The sequence below is a fragment of the Delphinapterus leucas genome, chromosome 9, assembly GCF_059928025.1.
Source record: "Delphinapterus leucas isolate spDelLeu-1000000601 "Yukka" chromosome 9, BTC_Dleu_Yukka2, whole genome shotgun sequence".
Taxonomy (NCBI): domain Eukaryota; kingdom Metazoa; phylum Chordata; class Mammalia; order Artiodactyla; family Monodontidae; genus Delphinapterus; species Delphinapterus leucas.
The window spans coordinates 88,021,932-88,035,040 of record NC_143137.1 but is presented as its reverse complement, the minus strand read 5'-3'; the positions used below and the strand labels follow the sequence as shown (position 1 = coordinate 88,035,040).

Genomic DNA, 13,109 nt, shown 5'->3' with positions numbered 1-13,109 from the left:
ATCTTCAGTAAAGTATGAATTTCTCACTGTAAAAAGCATGAAGGCAGGTCCACTTGAATCAGTGCTTGGATGGAGATCGCGACCTCTCGGGCTCGAGGGGCTGTGGCGTTTAGTCAGAGATGGACTAGAGGTCTGCCATCTGCGTGTTCCCGCCCACCTCCTCATGGACCCAGATGGGCACCTGAGAGCCTATGAGTATCTTCTACAGATCTGGCCCCCCCTGCCCCCCTGCAATCTGGGAGTGGCCTAAAGTAAGCAGCATTCAGAAAGTAGGGAGAGCTGGTGCCTGAAGACGGCTGTTTGTGCCTCTGCAAACAGAATGCAATACCAGTGACAGCTCATCCTCCTGGGCCGCCTTGCTAAGCATTTGAATGGATTAGCTTTTAAAAGCTTCATTGCAAAGCTAAGATAAAATGTTTTTAGAGCTCCCTCACTACCAAACCCTGACATAAATTGTTACTGGTGGGTCATGCATTATCTACCAGATTTCCAACATTTTTTTTTTAAAAGTTTTTATTTTTATCTATTTTTGGCTGCATTTAGGTTTTTCTTTTCTTTTTTTTTTTTGCGGTATGCGGGCCTTTCACTGTTGTGGCCTCTCCCTTTGCGGAGTGCAGGCTCAGCGGCCATGGGTCACGGGCCTAGCCTCTCCGCGGCATGTGGGATCTTCCCAGACCGGGGCACGAACCCGTGTCCCCTGCATCGGCAGGCGGACTCTCAACCACTGCGCCACCAGGGAAGCCGGGTCTTTTTTTTTTTTTAATTAATTAATTAATTTTGTTTTTGGCTGCATTGGGTCTTTGTTACTGTGCGTGAGTGAGCTTTCTCTAGTTGAGGTGAGCAGGGCCTACTCTTTTTTGCAGTGCGTGAGCTTCTCATTGCGGTGGCTTCTCTTTGTTGCAGAGCACGGGCTCTAGGTGCGTGGGCTTCAGTAGTTGTGGCATGCGGGCTCAGTAGTTGTGGCTTACGGGCTCTAGAGCGCAGGCTTAGTAGCTGTGGCACACGAGCTTAGTTGCCCCATGGCATGTGGGATCTTCCCGGAGCAGGGCTTGAATCCGTGTCCCCTGCATTGGCAGGCGGATTCTTAACCACTGCGCCACTAGGGAAGTTCCTGCATTGGGTCTTAGTTGCTGTGCGCGGGCTTTCTCTAGTTGTGGCAAGTGGGGGGCTACTCTCCATTGCGGTTCTCGGGCTTCTCACTGCGGTGGCTTCTCTTGTTGCGGAGCACGGGCTCTAGGCGCGCGGGCTTCAGTAGTTGTGGCACGTGGGCTCAGTAGTCGTGGCTCGCCGGCTCTAGAGTGCAGGATCAGTAGTTGTGGCGCACGGGCTTAATTGCTCCGCGGCATGTGGGATCTTCCTGGAGCAGGGCTTGAATCCATGTCCCTTGCATTGGCAGGCTGATTCTTAACCACTGTGCCATCAGGGAAGTCCTAGCAGATTTGCAACATTCTTTACCTCAGATAGGGCCATGCATCCTAAAACACGGTGTGGTAGATTCTAAATCATGGTGGCCAAACACAAATTACCAACTGTTGTAACTCAGACGTTATTTTGTGTGTTAATCCAGTCTGATAGGGCACATTGATTTACCTACTAAAGCATACATATGGTATTATTCTGAAAATACCATAATTATCATAAACCATATACTCAGGTAAATTAACTTACATTTTGAGATAGATAGTATACATCCCCAAAAACCTTTTTAAAGATTTAAGTTAAAAAATTTTTTTGTGCCATGTAATATGTAGAGATTCTCCATACTGTGCGAAATGAATGGTTTCCAGGAGGCATACCTGGATGGAGGAGTCCACAGAGACTCAGGAAGAAGAGCCAGACAGATACAAAGTTAAGTTTCTGGGAGAGCCTGGTGTTAACGCAATCCATAGGAAGAGGGGATTTCAATGATAGAGTGGTTAGCTGTGGAAAATATTACAGACAGTTCCAACAAGATTGGAACTCTGAAATATGTCCACCAATTTTTAGCAATATGGAGATCATCAGTGTCTTTGCCAGAGCAGTTCTACTGGAGTGACTGGAAACCAGTTTACACAGTAGGTTGAGATGGAAGATGATAAATACACCGTAAAGAGAAGGAGAAAGGAAAGGAACATGGTTAAGGAGAGGGAGACGTAGGTTTGACTTTGAAAATGCAAGAGTCCTGAGCATATTGATATGCCTACGGGAAAGAGCCAGTGGAGAGGGAGGGGGCTGATGATGGCTGGAGCAGAACCCCTGGGGAAGCTGCAGGGTGGTGTGCAGGTGCAGCAGGGGAAATGGACTTGAATAAGAAGGAAAGAATGTTCTGCATGCTACCCATCCTGTCATCTTTCTCGAGCTACAAACATTTTTCCTTCTTTATTCATGAGGATCTCTGTGCTCAATACATGAATCTTCTTGAACGTGGTTTTCTTTTTTTATCTGGTTTCTGTTTCTCCTCTCCTGGGGCTGCCATATTAGACCATCAGAAGGTTGCTTCCTAGCCTGAGAATTCTTTGCATTCGTATTTTAAATCAGAGTGTCTCAAAAATGTTTGAAAGTTATTTTAAATTCACTTAAATTGTAAAGCTACCATCTATGCTACCTAGCATTCCAAGGATTTGGAGTTTTATGAAGTCAAACAAATTCCCCAAAATAAGTTGAGACTCACCGATTGTCCGTTATTCAAAACATTCCCAGTTAATCAATGCATATGCTTATTACTAGTTTGTGTACTGAGTGCACTTGGAAAAAGAATCCTTATGTCTGTTACTTGCAGAGGAGGTAATTGAATGCATGCTCACTGCTTGGATTTGCTAATAAAAGATGCATGCTTGTGAGCCAAACTCATACCAGTTGTCATGGTTTCTCTTAAGGTGTAATAGCATTTAGTTTTTTAATCTTGTGGTTTCATTTATTTCTTGCCACTATAGTTAATTTTGAGCGACTGAAAGGGTAATTAGAGGAAAATGTAGCTACACTTCATCAATTTTTATCACAAATTTTTTTAAAGCTTTTTATTATGGACATTTTCAAACATGCAGACAAATAAAGGAAGTAGTATGCTGAACCCCTGTGTACCCATCAACCATCTTCAATGTTATTAATGTTCTGTTGTTTTGTTTGACCTCTTCCTCCCACTTTTTTTTCCTTTGTTGGAGTGTTTTTAAAGAAAATTCTACGTAGTACTTCATTTCACTCGTAAATACTTCAGTATGTATCTGACAGATAAGAACTAAAACCCTAAATCATTATCACATCCCCACAAAATCAACAATAATTTCTTAATAGCTCATACCCCGTGCATGTTCAGTTTTTCTCTGTCTCAGAAATGCCTTTTGCATACAGATGACTTGTTTAAATCATGATACAAACAAGGTCAGAACATTGCATTCGGTGGGTAAGTCTGTTAAATCTGTTTTAATCTATCAGTTTGAGAACTGTTTTCCATAATAATTTTTTGCATTTTTTTCAAATAAATCAGTGCAGGAAACTCATAAAACACAGAAAAGCACAATATAAAACAGTCATTACTTGCAGTCTCACAACTGAAAGATAAATCACAAGTAGCGTTTTGGTACACGTCCTCCCATATTTAAGAAAACAAATCTCTGGATGGGGAGGCACTTTGCATCCAGTCTTACACCTTTTGCTACATCCTGTAGGCACAGACAGTGCAGCTTTTGAGGGTGAGTGGACAGGCCACTGTGAGGGGATTGAGACAGGGAGGCCTGGACCTGTCGGTGAGTTTTCTGCTTGTTCACTGTTTGCCTCTGCGACATTCCATTGTTAATGTCTAAATGGCTGTTAACCCACCACATAACCACCAGGCGCTGTAGGAGTCCTCAGTAGAAACTTTCCATGCGATCATTTGCATGTTCACTTCTAAAGCACTTTAATATTATTATAAATTAAATACTGCTCTCTTGTGCTCTTTATGCTGTGCATTTGGACAGAGGTCAGAACTGCAGCAGGTAAGAGCGGTTGGCGTTTCATGTAGATAAAATGAAATGCCAATGATTTTTGTCACAAGTGCTAAGCGTAGACAGTTTTGCTTAAATGTAGGGAGCTGGAAGGAAAACCAAAAATAATATCCCTGTTCACAATTTTCTGAGGATGAATTGTGAGGAATTCATACCAAGAGCCCAAGAAATACTTGCAGTGCTTTTTCTGTAATACTTTAAGCATACACGCTATGGCAGTTTTCCAAGACAGCTTATTGGTCAATTTGTTCTTTACATTGTAGCTTATATCCCTAACCTGTGAAGCAGTGCTTTTTCCCTTGGCAAAGGCAGGTGTACAAGTAACTTTAGTATCAGAAGTTTCTTATGTCTTTGAAGATGAAGGATTCATGAGTTCATGCTAAAGGGACAAAGACAAAGGAACATTTTTAAAAGAAGAAGACTTCTGGGGATTATATGAAATATTTTTTCACAGTCTTTCTTTCATAGAGTTACAGAAATCAACTGAGTTAGATGCGTTCATATAACAGCTGCAGCTGTGTGTCACACAAGACTCACAAACGTTATTGTACAACATCTGGGACGTGCAGTTGCGGCTTACACATTTCTCCCAAAGTGTTGAGTTTTCAGAACACTCTTTGGGCAACTGAAGTCAAAATCTTAATATTGTTTAAATATATGTTTCTAGTTTGTAGTGTAATTTTAATGTTCGTTTGGAAGAACAGTTTTAAAAGTCAGATTTTCCAAAGTCTCGAAATGTTTGCCAGTTTCTAAAAAGTTGAGCAATCGACGTAACAGTGGCTCAGAAGTTAATATTTAACCTGACTTAATTTTTAAAGTCTCCTCTTCCCCCAAGAATGACAATTAGGTATTGAATGCCAGCTGCTCTCTCTGTCCAGTAGACCTTTGCAAACCATCTAGTATTAGCTAAACTGTGATGGAAGTGGCCTTTGAAAAATCTGAACTTGTCACTGAGGCAGCTCCTCACAAGCTTTATCGCCAACCCTGCTAGGGCATCCAGCCTGTTGTGAGAACACCTGACTGGGGAGATGAGGCAAAGCTTGTAGGCTCTGCCATGACTGCTGTTTCCCTCTGGCCTGCATACGTTTTGGAGGGCCAGGCGGCCCCCTTTCAGACACATGCTTATAAAGTAAGCCACTGGGGAATGGTGGACCCCTCTGTGTTTCTCTGTGTGAAGATTGCTGGTTAGGTTTAGTCATTTGTCACACCACCTGCATTTCTCGAGTTTGATTTTAAATACAGACAGATAAGTATCCAATCACAGAAAGTTTAATAACTGTAGACCACAAGGTATAACCACTTAACCCATATTTCTTGTCAGACTAGATCTGATTTCTCTCTCAAAGGTTCTCTAGCAAAAATGATCTTGTGGGGTTTCATAAGAACTCAGCTAACTTTTATTATGGTGTATATAATAGTTAATTTTTTTTTTTTTTAAGATCCAAGAAAACATTCTTGGCCAAAATCTAGGGGAAGTTACTGCCACTTTGTACTGTACAAGGAAAACAAAGACACCATGGATGCTATTAATCTACTGTCTAAATATTTAAGGTTAGTATTTTGTTCTTTTGCCCATACAAAATCAAAACACAGAAGTGTATTTTCCTCTTTCCATGCTGATGAAAAGGGAGTGGGAAAATAGGCAAATAGGTAGCAAATGTGCCTCCTAGTTATAGTGGGGTTTTTTTGTTTGTTTGTTTGTTTTGGGAGGTTTTTTTTTGGCTGCACTGCATGGCTTGCAGGATCCTAGTTCCCCGACCAGGGATTGAACCTGGGCCACAGCAGTGAAAGCGCCGAGTCCTAACCACTGGACTGCCAGGGAATTCCCAATTATAGTTTTCTTAGACAACAGTTGAATTAATTTTTTTTAACCTCCTTGCATATTGCCAGTGATTCAAAATGAAAATTCTTTAAGTAAGTGGTTTACATGTAGTTGAGAGTTACCAGTTCACCTAGCTGAAAATAAAAATTAACTTTCTTCCCTGAAAGCCTACACTTTGATGTGTTTGCAGAGGACTGCTACTAAACCATAAGCTCTTAACTCCAGGAGATAGACTAGATTGGAAACCTGACACCAGTCAGATTTTCTCACAGGAATGCGAATATAGTAGAGTTTGGGTCTCTGAGGATGAGCCAGGTGCCATTTTATTTTTGGAAATGGGTACAGGTACCATAGCGAATCTGTATGCATGGAAATTTGCTTTCTGATATATATTTAACCTAGTTTAAACACAGCACACAGTGTGTTAGTTTGCTATGGCTGCCTTGACAAGATACCACGGACTGGGTGGCTTAAATAAGAGACATTCATTTTCCCACAGTCCGAAGGCTGGAAGCCCCAAGCTCAGGGTGTTGGCAGGCTTGGTTTTTTCTGAGGCCTCTCCTTGGCTTGCAGATGGCCACCTCCTCTGTGTTCTTTCATGGTCTTCCCTCTGAGTGTGTCTGTGACCCGGAGTCTCTCTGTGTGTCCACGTTTCCTCTCCTTATATTAGGACACGAGTCTAATTGGATTAGGGCCTCATTTTAACTTAATCACCTCTTTAAAGGCTCTATCTCCAAATACACTTGCGTTCTGAGGTACTGGCTGTCACAGCCTCAGCATAGGAATTTTAAGGGAGCACAATTTAGTCCATAGGACATAGTACCATTTGAAGTAGCATTTTACTTTACTCTGGTTGCTCGCTCTCTCTGATTCCTTGTCTGTACCTGAACCTGGGAGAGTAGGAAGTTGGGGAGGGAGCTCCCCTGAGATCTGGAGTTGGGATTGCTCAGAGTTCAAGAAATTCTTCCCGTTTCTTTCCTGTTCATGTGGAGCAGTTTTTATAAAATTCTTCTTGGTTAACTGGCTCACTTATATCTTCATATTAAAACTATTCCCATCCTTGTTTTAGCATTTGGCTTTTATACAAAGAAATAGCATGTATTTATGGAAAATTCACATTACTATTAACTTGTTTGAAATTGAAGGTATAAAATTTTTGAAGTGGTACGTGATACATCTAGAATGTATTTTTCTTTACCTTCACAGTTATGTAATTAATGAATTGCATGTAATCAACAGGAAGTGCATTACTTCATTCTCTGTTGCTGGCTAGTACAAATGTTCTGAGTCACACACAGCTAGACTTCCCTGGTGGCGCAGTGGTTAAGAATCCACCTGCCAGTGCAGGGGACATGGGTTCGATCCCTGGTCCGGGAAGATCCCTCATGCCGTGGAGCAACTAAGCCCGCGCGCCACAACTACTGAGCCTGCGAGCCGCAACTACTGAGCCTGTGTGCCTAGAGCCCGGGCTCCACAACAAGAGAAGCCACCGCAATGAGAAGCTCATGCACCGCAACAAGAGTAGCCCCTTCTCGCTGCAACTAGAGAAAGCCCGTGTGCAGCAATGAAGACCCAATGCAGCCAACAATTAAATTAAAAAAATAATTTTAAAAAGTCACACACAGCTAAGGAGGGGGTTGTTCAGGCATCATTTTTTTTTTTAACACCTTTATTGGAGTATAATTGCTTTACAATTGTTCAGGCATCATTTACTTTCTTAGCTTGCACACTAATTTATGTTTTCCTGGTTTTTGGTTTTTTTTTGCGGTACGCGGGCCTCTAACTGCCGTGGCCTCTCCCGTTGCGGAGCACAGGCTCTCCGGACGCGCAGGCTCAGCGGCCATGGCTCACGGGCCTAGCCGCTCTGGCATGTGGGATCTTCCCGGACCAGGGCACGAACCCGCGTCCCCTGCATCGGCAGGCGGACTCTCAACCATTACGCCACCAGGGAAGCCCTCCTGGGTATATTTTAAAATAAAGTTTGTCCTTACTCTTCTCTTATTCCATTACGGTTTTAAGTATATTTATTTTAAATCTTAAATTATAAGAAGCATGATTTCCTAATGGTACATGACTTCAGATGATTTTGTTTTTGTCTTATCAGAGTCAAGCCAAACATATTCTCCTACATGGGAACCAAAGATAAAAGGGCCATAACCGTTCAAGAGATTGCTGTTCTCAAGTAAGTAGTGGGTACATGTCAGGATTCGTACTGCAAAACTCCTAGCACCACCTTTCAGAGTTCTTGGATTTGCTTTGTGGAGTTTACCTCTTCCATCTTTAGATGGTGCCTCTGCCTATTCAAAAGATTGCTTTTCTATTTGTTTTTTTCTTCTTCCTTATCTGTATTTTCTAATGTTTTTGCAGCCAAAATGTTTTGCAGTAATTTTTAAAGGATTTTTGTGGTAGAGTCAAGAGAATAAGTGCCTCTTTCTCTCCTTTCTCTCTCTTTTTCATTCATTATTAAATATAAGTTATTTAAAATTACAGAACAGTGAATGAGGTCTTTTGTTACACGCTGGAGATATACAGATGAAAAAGATGGCAGAGAGAAAAATAAATCAGAACTTATCGCACAGTGAGATAAATGCTAAAATAGAGGTATATTTGGGGTATTAGGGTAGACCTGACGACACAGCTTGGCATTCATTGTGGGGGGCAGGCCAGGGAGGTTTTCACAGAAAATGGCATCTAGATGAGGGCTTCTCTGCCTCTTCACTTCTGGCATTTTGGACTGGGTAATTCTTTGTTGTAGGGGCCATCCTGTGCATTGTAGGATGTTTAGCAGCAGCCCTGGTCTCTACCCACTAGATGTCAGTAGCATTCCCTCTACTGATGTCAGCATTGTGACAAACAAAAATGTCTCCAGACATTTCTAAATGTCCCTTGAAGGGCAAAATAGCCCCTGGTTGAGAATCACTTGTCTAGATTTTAGAAGGATGGGTAGGAGTTTCCTAGGGCTGGGAGGGTCTAGGGTTGTTGGTTCCACACCAAGAAAAGAGCTTGTGAAAAGACACTGGAAAGGATTTGGGGAGCATAGCATATTTGGTACCTGGCAGGTGTTTGAGTTTTGTGGGAGCTTAGCAGGAAATAAGGCTTGATGGGTAGGCACGGTCCGGATCCTGAAGGGCCCTGAGGGTCATGTTAGGATCTTGGACTTGACCTTAATCTAAACAGGGGGAGTCGTGTGTAGGGACAGGCTTAGGAGTTGTTGGTGAGCAAGAGGGATGGAACGGAGATCGGGGCTACTGCCATATGCTGGGGCGGAGGACAGGGGCCTGAACCCAGTCAGTTCAGTGAAGGTCAGAGGGAAAGGAGGAAGTTGGACAAACTCAGGCTTCTGTCCTCATGCACCCCCTGAGGTAAGGAGTGGTGGGAGGGAGAAATAAAGGGGCAGGAGAAAACTTTGGGGGTGATGCAGATGTTCATTAGCTTGAATGTGGTGATGGTTTCACAGGTTTTAACATTCACATGTTAAAACTTGTACATTTTGAATATGTACGGTTTGCCATATGTTAATTTTGTCATGAAAAATAAAGTCATCTATGCTTGCTATCCCCGCTGAAAACAAATGCATGTATGTATTTGTACTTTTTCCATCTTTTCATAAGAAGTTGAGGTGGCGCCTCCTCTTCGCTCCACAGTCACCTGCCATCTGGCTCCTTTCCCACCCCTCCTCTGATTCATTTGAGATAATGTCAGGATTGAGCTCCCAGTTGCATCCTAATGGATTTTCCGGTCCTTTCCTTCACTGACCCTGGGACAGTGACGTGATGTCATAGTAAAGGCAGGGTGAGAACATCTCTCCACGACTTCACTAGTGGCGGTGTGGTGTCGCTGTGTTTGAGGGAGAGCGGGAGGAGACACCTGAAGATGCCAGTGCTCTCTCCTGGTGGCCTGGTCTCTCTCTCCCTGAGATACATGGAACGTGGGGTCGTCTCCTGAGAGTGTAGGGGGCAGGAGTGGGGAAGGGAGCTTTAAAAGAGTGTGAAGATTTGAAACAGCCTCTGTGGGTGATGGGCTCGTCAGCAGCTCCTGACAATCGGGTACCAGCAGTGACTTGCGGGCTTGGGCTTTCCATGCTCTGGATGGGGGGCACAGAAGGTTCTTGCCTTCTCTTTGGTGTCCTGAAATACCATTGTAGTCAACTCCTGTGCTTTCCGGCCGGCCAGCTCTGGGAATTTTTCCACGTAAATTAAAAAATGGATTGGTTCAGGGGCTTCCCTGGTGACGCAGTGGTTGAGAGTCCGCCTGCCGATGCAGGGGACACGGGTTCGTGCCCCGGTCCGGGAAGATCCCACATGCTGTGGAGCGGCTGGGTCCGTGAGCCATGGCCATTGGGCCTGCGCGTCCGGAGCCTGTGCTCCGCAACGGGAGAGGCTACACCAGTGAGAGGCCCGCGTACCGCAAAAAAAAAAAAAAAAAAAAAAAAATAGATTCAATTTTTTTTCAACACAGAAGGAACTAGGTAGAAAATGAAAGTTCCACCATAATTGTACTCCCTCAGAGATTGCCTTGCTTACGGCTTGGTATATTTTTGTAGGGGACTCTTTTTTCCTTATAAACCGAAATATTTGTTTTAAATGTGTTCGTTTCTTTTAAACAATAAATGATGTACCTCTTTCCCTGTTAATATGTAGCAAAAGATATTTAAATATATGGATGCATCCTAATTTATGAACTACTGTTCTATTTCTGAATGTTTACATAGTTTTGCATTTCTTGCTATTATAAGCAGTTCCATGACGAACATATTCGGAGTTAAATCTTGGCACACATCTGTGATAACTTCATTAAGATAAGCTTAGCAGCGGAATTACTGCCTTAAAGGGAATGTGAAGTTCTAGGTTTTAGGTTTTTGTTAGCAGAGTTTACTTGCCCTGTAGAAAGGTGGTACCAGTTTATCACCTTTATTCTTCTCCAGAATCCTCCCTGACACATATCACGATCTAAGAAAAAAATAATTTACTAATTTGAGGGTCAAAAAATGGCATCTCGTTATTTTCTGTTGCATTTTATGATGTGACATCTTTGAAGAGTGAAGGTATTTATTTCTCTTCTTCGTCAGCCACCAGGTGTCATACTTGATCACAATGCGGCTCTATTCATAGACCTTTGCTGCCTTTATCATCTTCCTGTTGACTTAGTAAGAAACCATATTAGACACCTCAGTGTTGGCCTTTGGAAAGCACATAGCACTTATCTTGCGGATGCAGGCTGCACCCTTCGTTTGCTTAATGGATACGTGGGGCTGGACAGATTGGCCTTTCCCGTGAGAACTGGTGGACAGGATAAACCCACTCCGCCACACAAGGATTTTAATTATTGCTGAATTGATCAATCGTCTGGATAAGAAGCTTTTCAGCTTCATGTAACTCTCCAAAGTCACCTAGTAGTTTTAACAGGATCTCAAGCAGGAACAGCCTCATTCAGCATGATTTGTTTCTTTTCCTGCCTCTTCCTGCCAGTCTCCTTTCTGAGCCTGGGCCAGTATTTCCCTGGCTTTGTTAATAAAGGCTTTTTTGTGCAACATGCTGCTTAGGTTGGCTCCTGATGTTTAAACGCAAGATTTTGGTCGTCCCAAGTTACTCACAGAATTGCTGTGAATTGACAGCCGAAGGGCTTGATCCAGGATCATCAAAGTTAAAACTATGAACAGTATCGTGAAAAGTATTGTCAGCTTCATTCCATCAGTTCTCAGGGAGCACCCACACCACTGAGAACTGAGTGTAGCTCTTGCTTTCTGCTGTGCTAGTGGGTTTCAGAAATATATGTTGTGTATTTAAGAATAGACAGTAGAATATGATTCAGCCATGAAAAGGAATGAAGTACTGATACATACTATGACATGGATTAAAACATTATGCTAAATAAAAGAAGTCATACACAGAAGGCCACATACTATATGATTATATTTGTATGAAATGTCCCAAATAGGGAAATCTATAGAGACAAAGTAGATTAGTGGTTGCTAGGAGCCGCAGATCTAGGGCATGGGGTCAGTAGGTGTAGGGTTTCTTTTGGAGGTGAGAGAAATGTTCTGGAATTAGGTAGTGGTGACAGTTGCATAACATTGTGAATATACTAGAGACCACTGAATTGTACACTTTATAATGGTTAAAATGATAACCTTTTTGTTATGTTAATTTTAGCTCAACTTAAAAAAAAAAACAGAGCTGTCTTTCATGGCTATTGGGCATCAGTCTCCATAAGCTCTCTCCAGAGCTGCCAAGTCGCTTATCTGATTCCTTCTTTCCTCCTGACTCTTATTAAATATTCCATTCGTTTCTACAACAGTAGTTACTGACCAAAGAGGGGTTCTGTCCTCCTGGTTCTCCCTCTGTTCACCTCCATCCTCTCCTGCCTGGACTCCAGGATACTGTTTCTGGATTAATTTATGCCCTGTGGCTCTACCATTGTCCCTACATATCTGAAGTCAAGGATGTGGTGCCCTTTTTCTCCTGGATCTGCTGCCTCTGAGCAGCTGGCCCAGGCTGGTATAGACCCACTTTACACCTTTTTGGTACTTGGGTTGGACAGGGCATTCAGAGCCAGGGGAGAGGGTAAAGGAGTATGAGCTTTGCCCACTTCTCAGGCTAGCTTCCTACATTTTATAATAATTAATGGGATAATGACATATGTTTTTTCCTCAAGAAATTTGGTCAGGCTGTTTCTGCATATTGAACCAGGAAACAGATAAGACTGATTGATAATGCATCAAGGAGTTGATTGTCTTCAGGGAGTATGGGGAAATTTTCAGCAAGGAAACAAGAATTCTCTGAGATGAAATGGCAAACTGGTATTATATCGGTGGATTTTAAACAGTTTAACTCAGTAACAGCATATTTTTAACAAGGGAATAAGATAAAATTTCCCCACTAATTTTTCATGTGATGTTGGAAATTCAGAGGCTGCAGAGCAGGGGCACACACCTCTGTGGGGCTGCTTCCATGATTAGCTGCTCTGGGTTGATAGACCAGGCGCTTTGGGGCAGAACAGCCTCTCGTGCAGGCCCCGGGCCCAGGAGCCGCATCCAGGTCCTCCCAACCCCTGTATTTCCAGGCAAAGCTGGAACATGGCTCCTCATAACAAGAGCCGGCAGGAATGTGCTTAAGGACCAAGGCTGAAAAACACTGCACAGTCCAGAGTAGTAAAGAGAGAAGTGTATTCAACAAAGTGAAGCACAAGCGCTCTTTGTTCTGGTAGTTCTCAGCGTAGATGTCTTTTCAGAGGAAGTCTGAATTCAGAAAAACTTAAAACGGCTTTCTTAGGCACAGTGATACACTGTGCAGCATTATTTGTAATTTTGAAAAATTGTAAACAAC

The 13,109-nt window shown here is 42.9% G+C and overlaps 1 protein-coding gene across 2 annotated transcripts in view; it reads left to right on the top strand.

Annotated features, from left to right (window-relative positions):
- The window catches only part of PUS7 (pseudouridine synthase 7), a 57,483-nt gene that overhangs the window by 20,993 nt on the left and 23,381 nt on the right, over positions 1-13,109 (top strand). For both annotated transcript variants that reach the window (XR_016394376.1, XM_022554417.2), the window contains exons 6-7: positions 5,402-5,513; positions 7,889-7,966. Coding sequence is in view for 1 of the 2 variants with exons in the window: in XM_022554417.2 (XP_022410125.1) it covers positions 5,402-5,513; positions 7,889-7,966 (190 nt within the window). In the remaining variant the exon portion in view is untranslated. The remainder of the gene's footprint in view (positions 1-5,401; positions 5,514-7,888; positions 7,967-13,109) is intronic.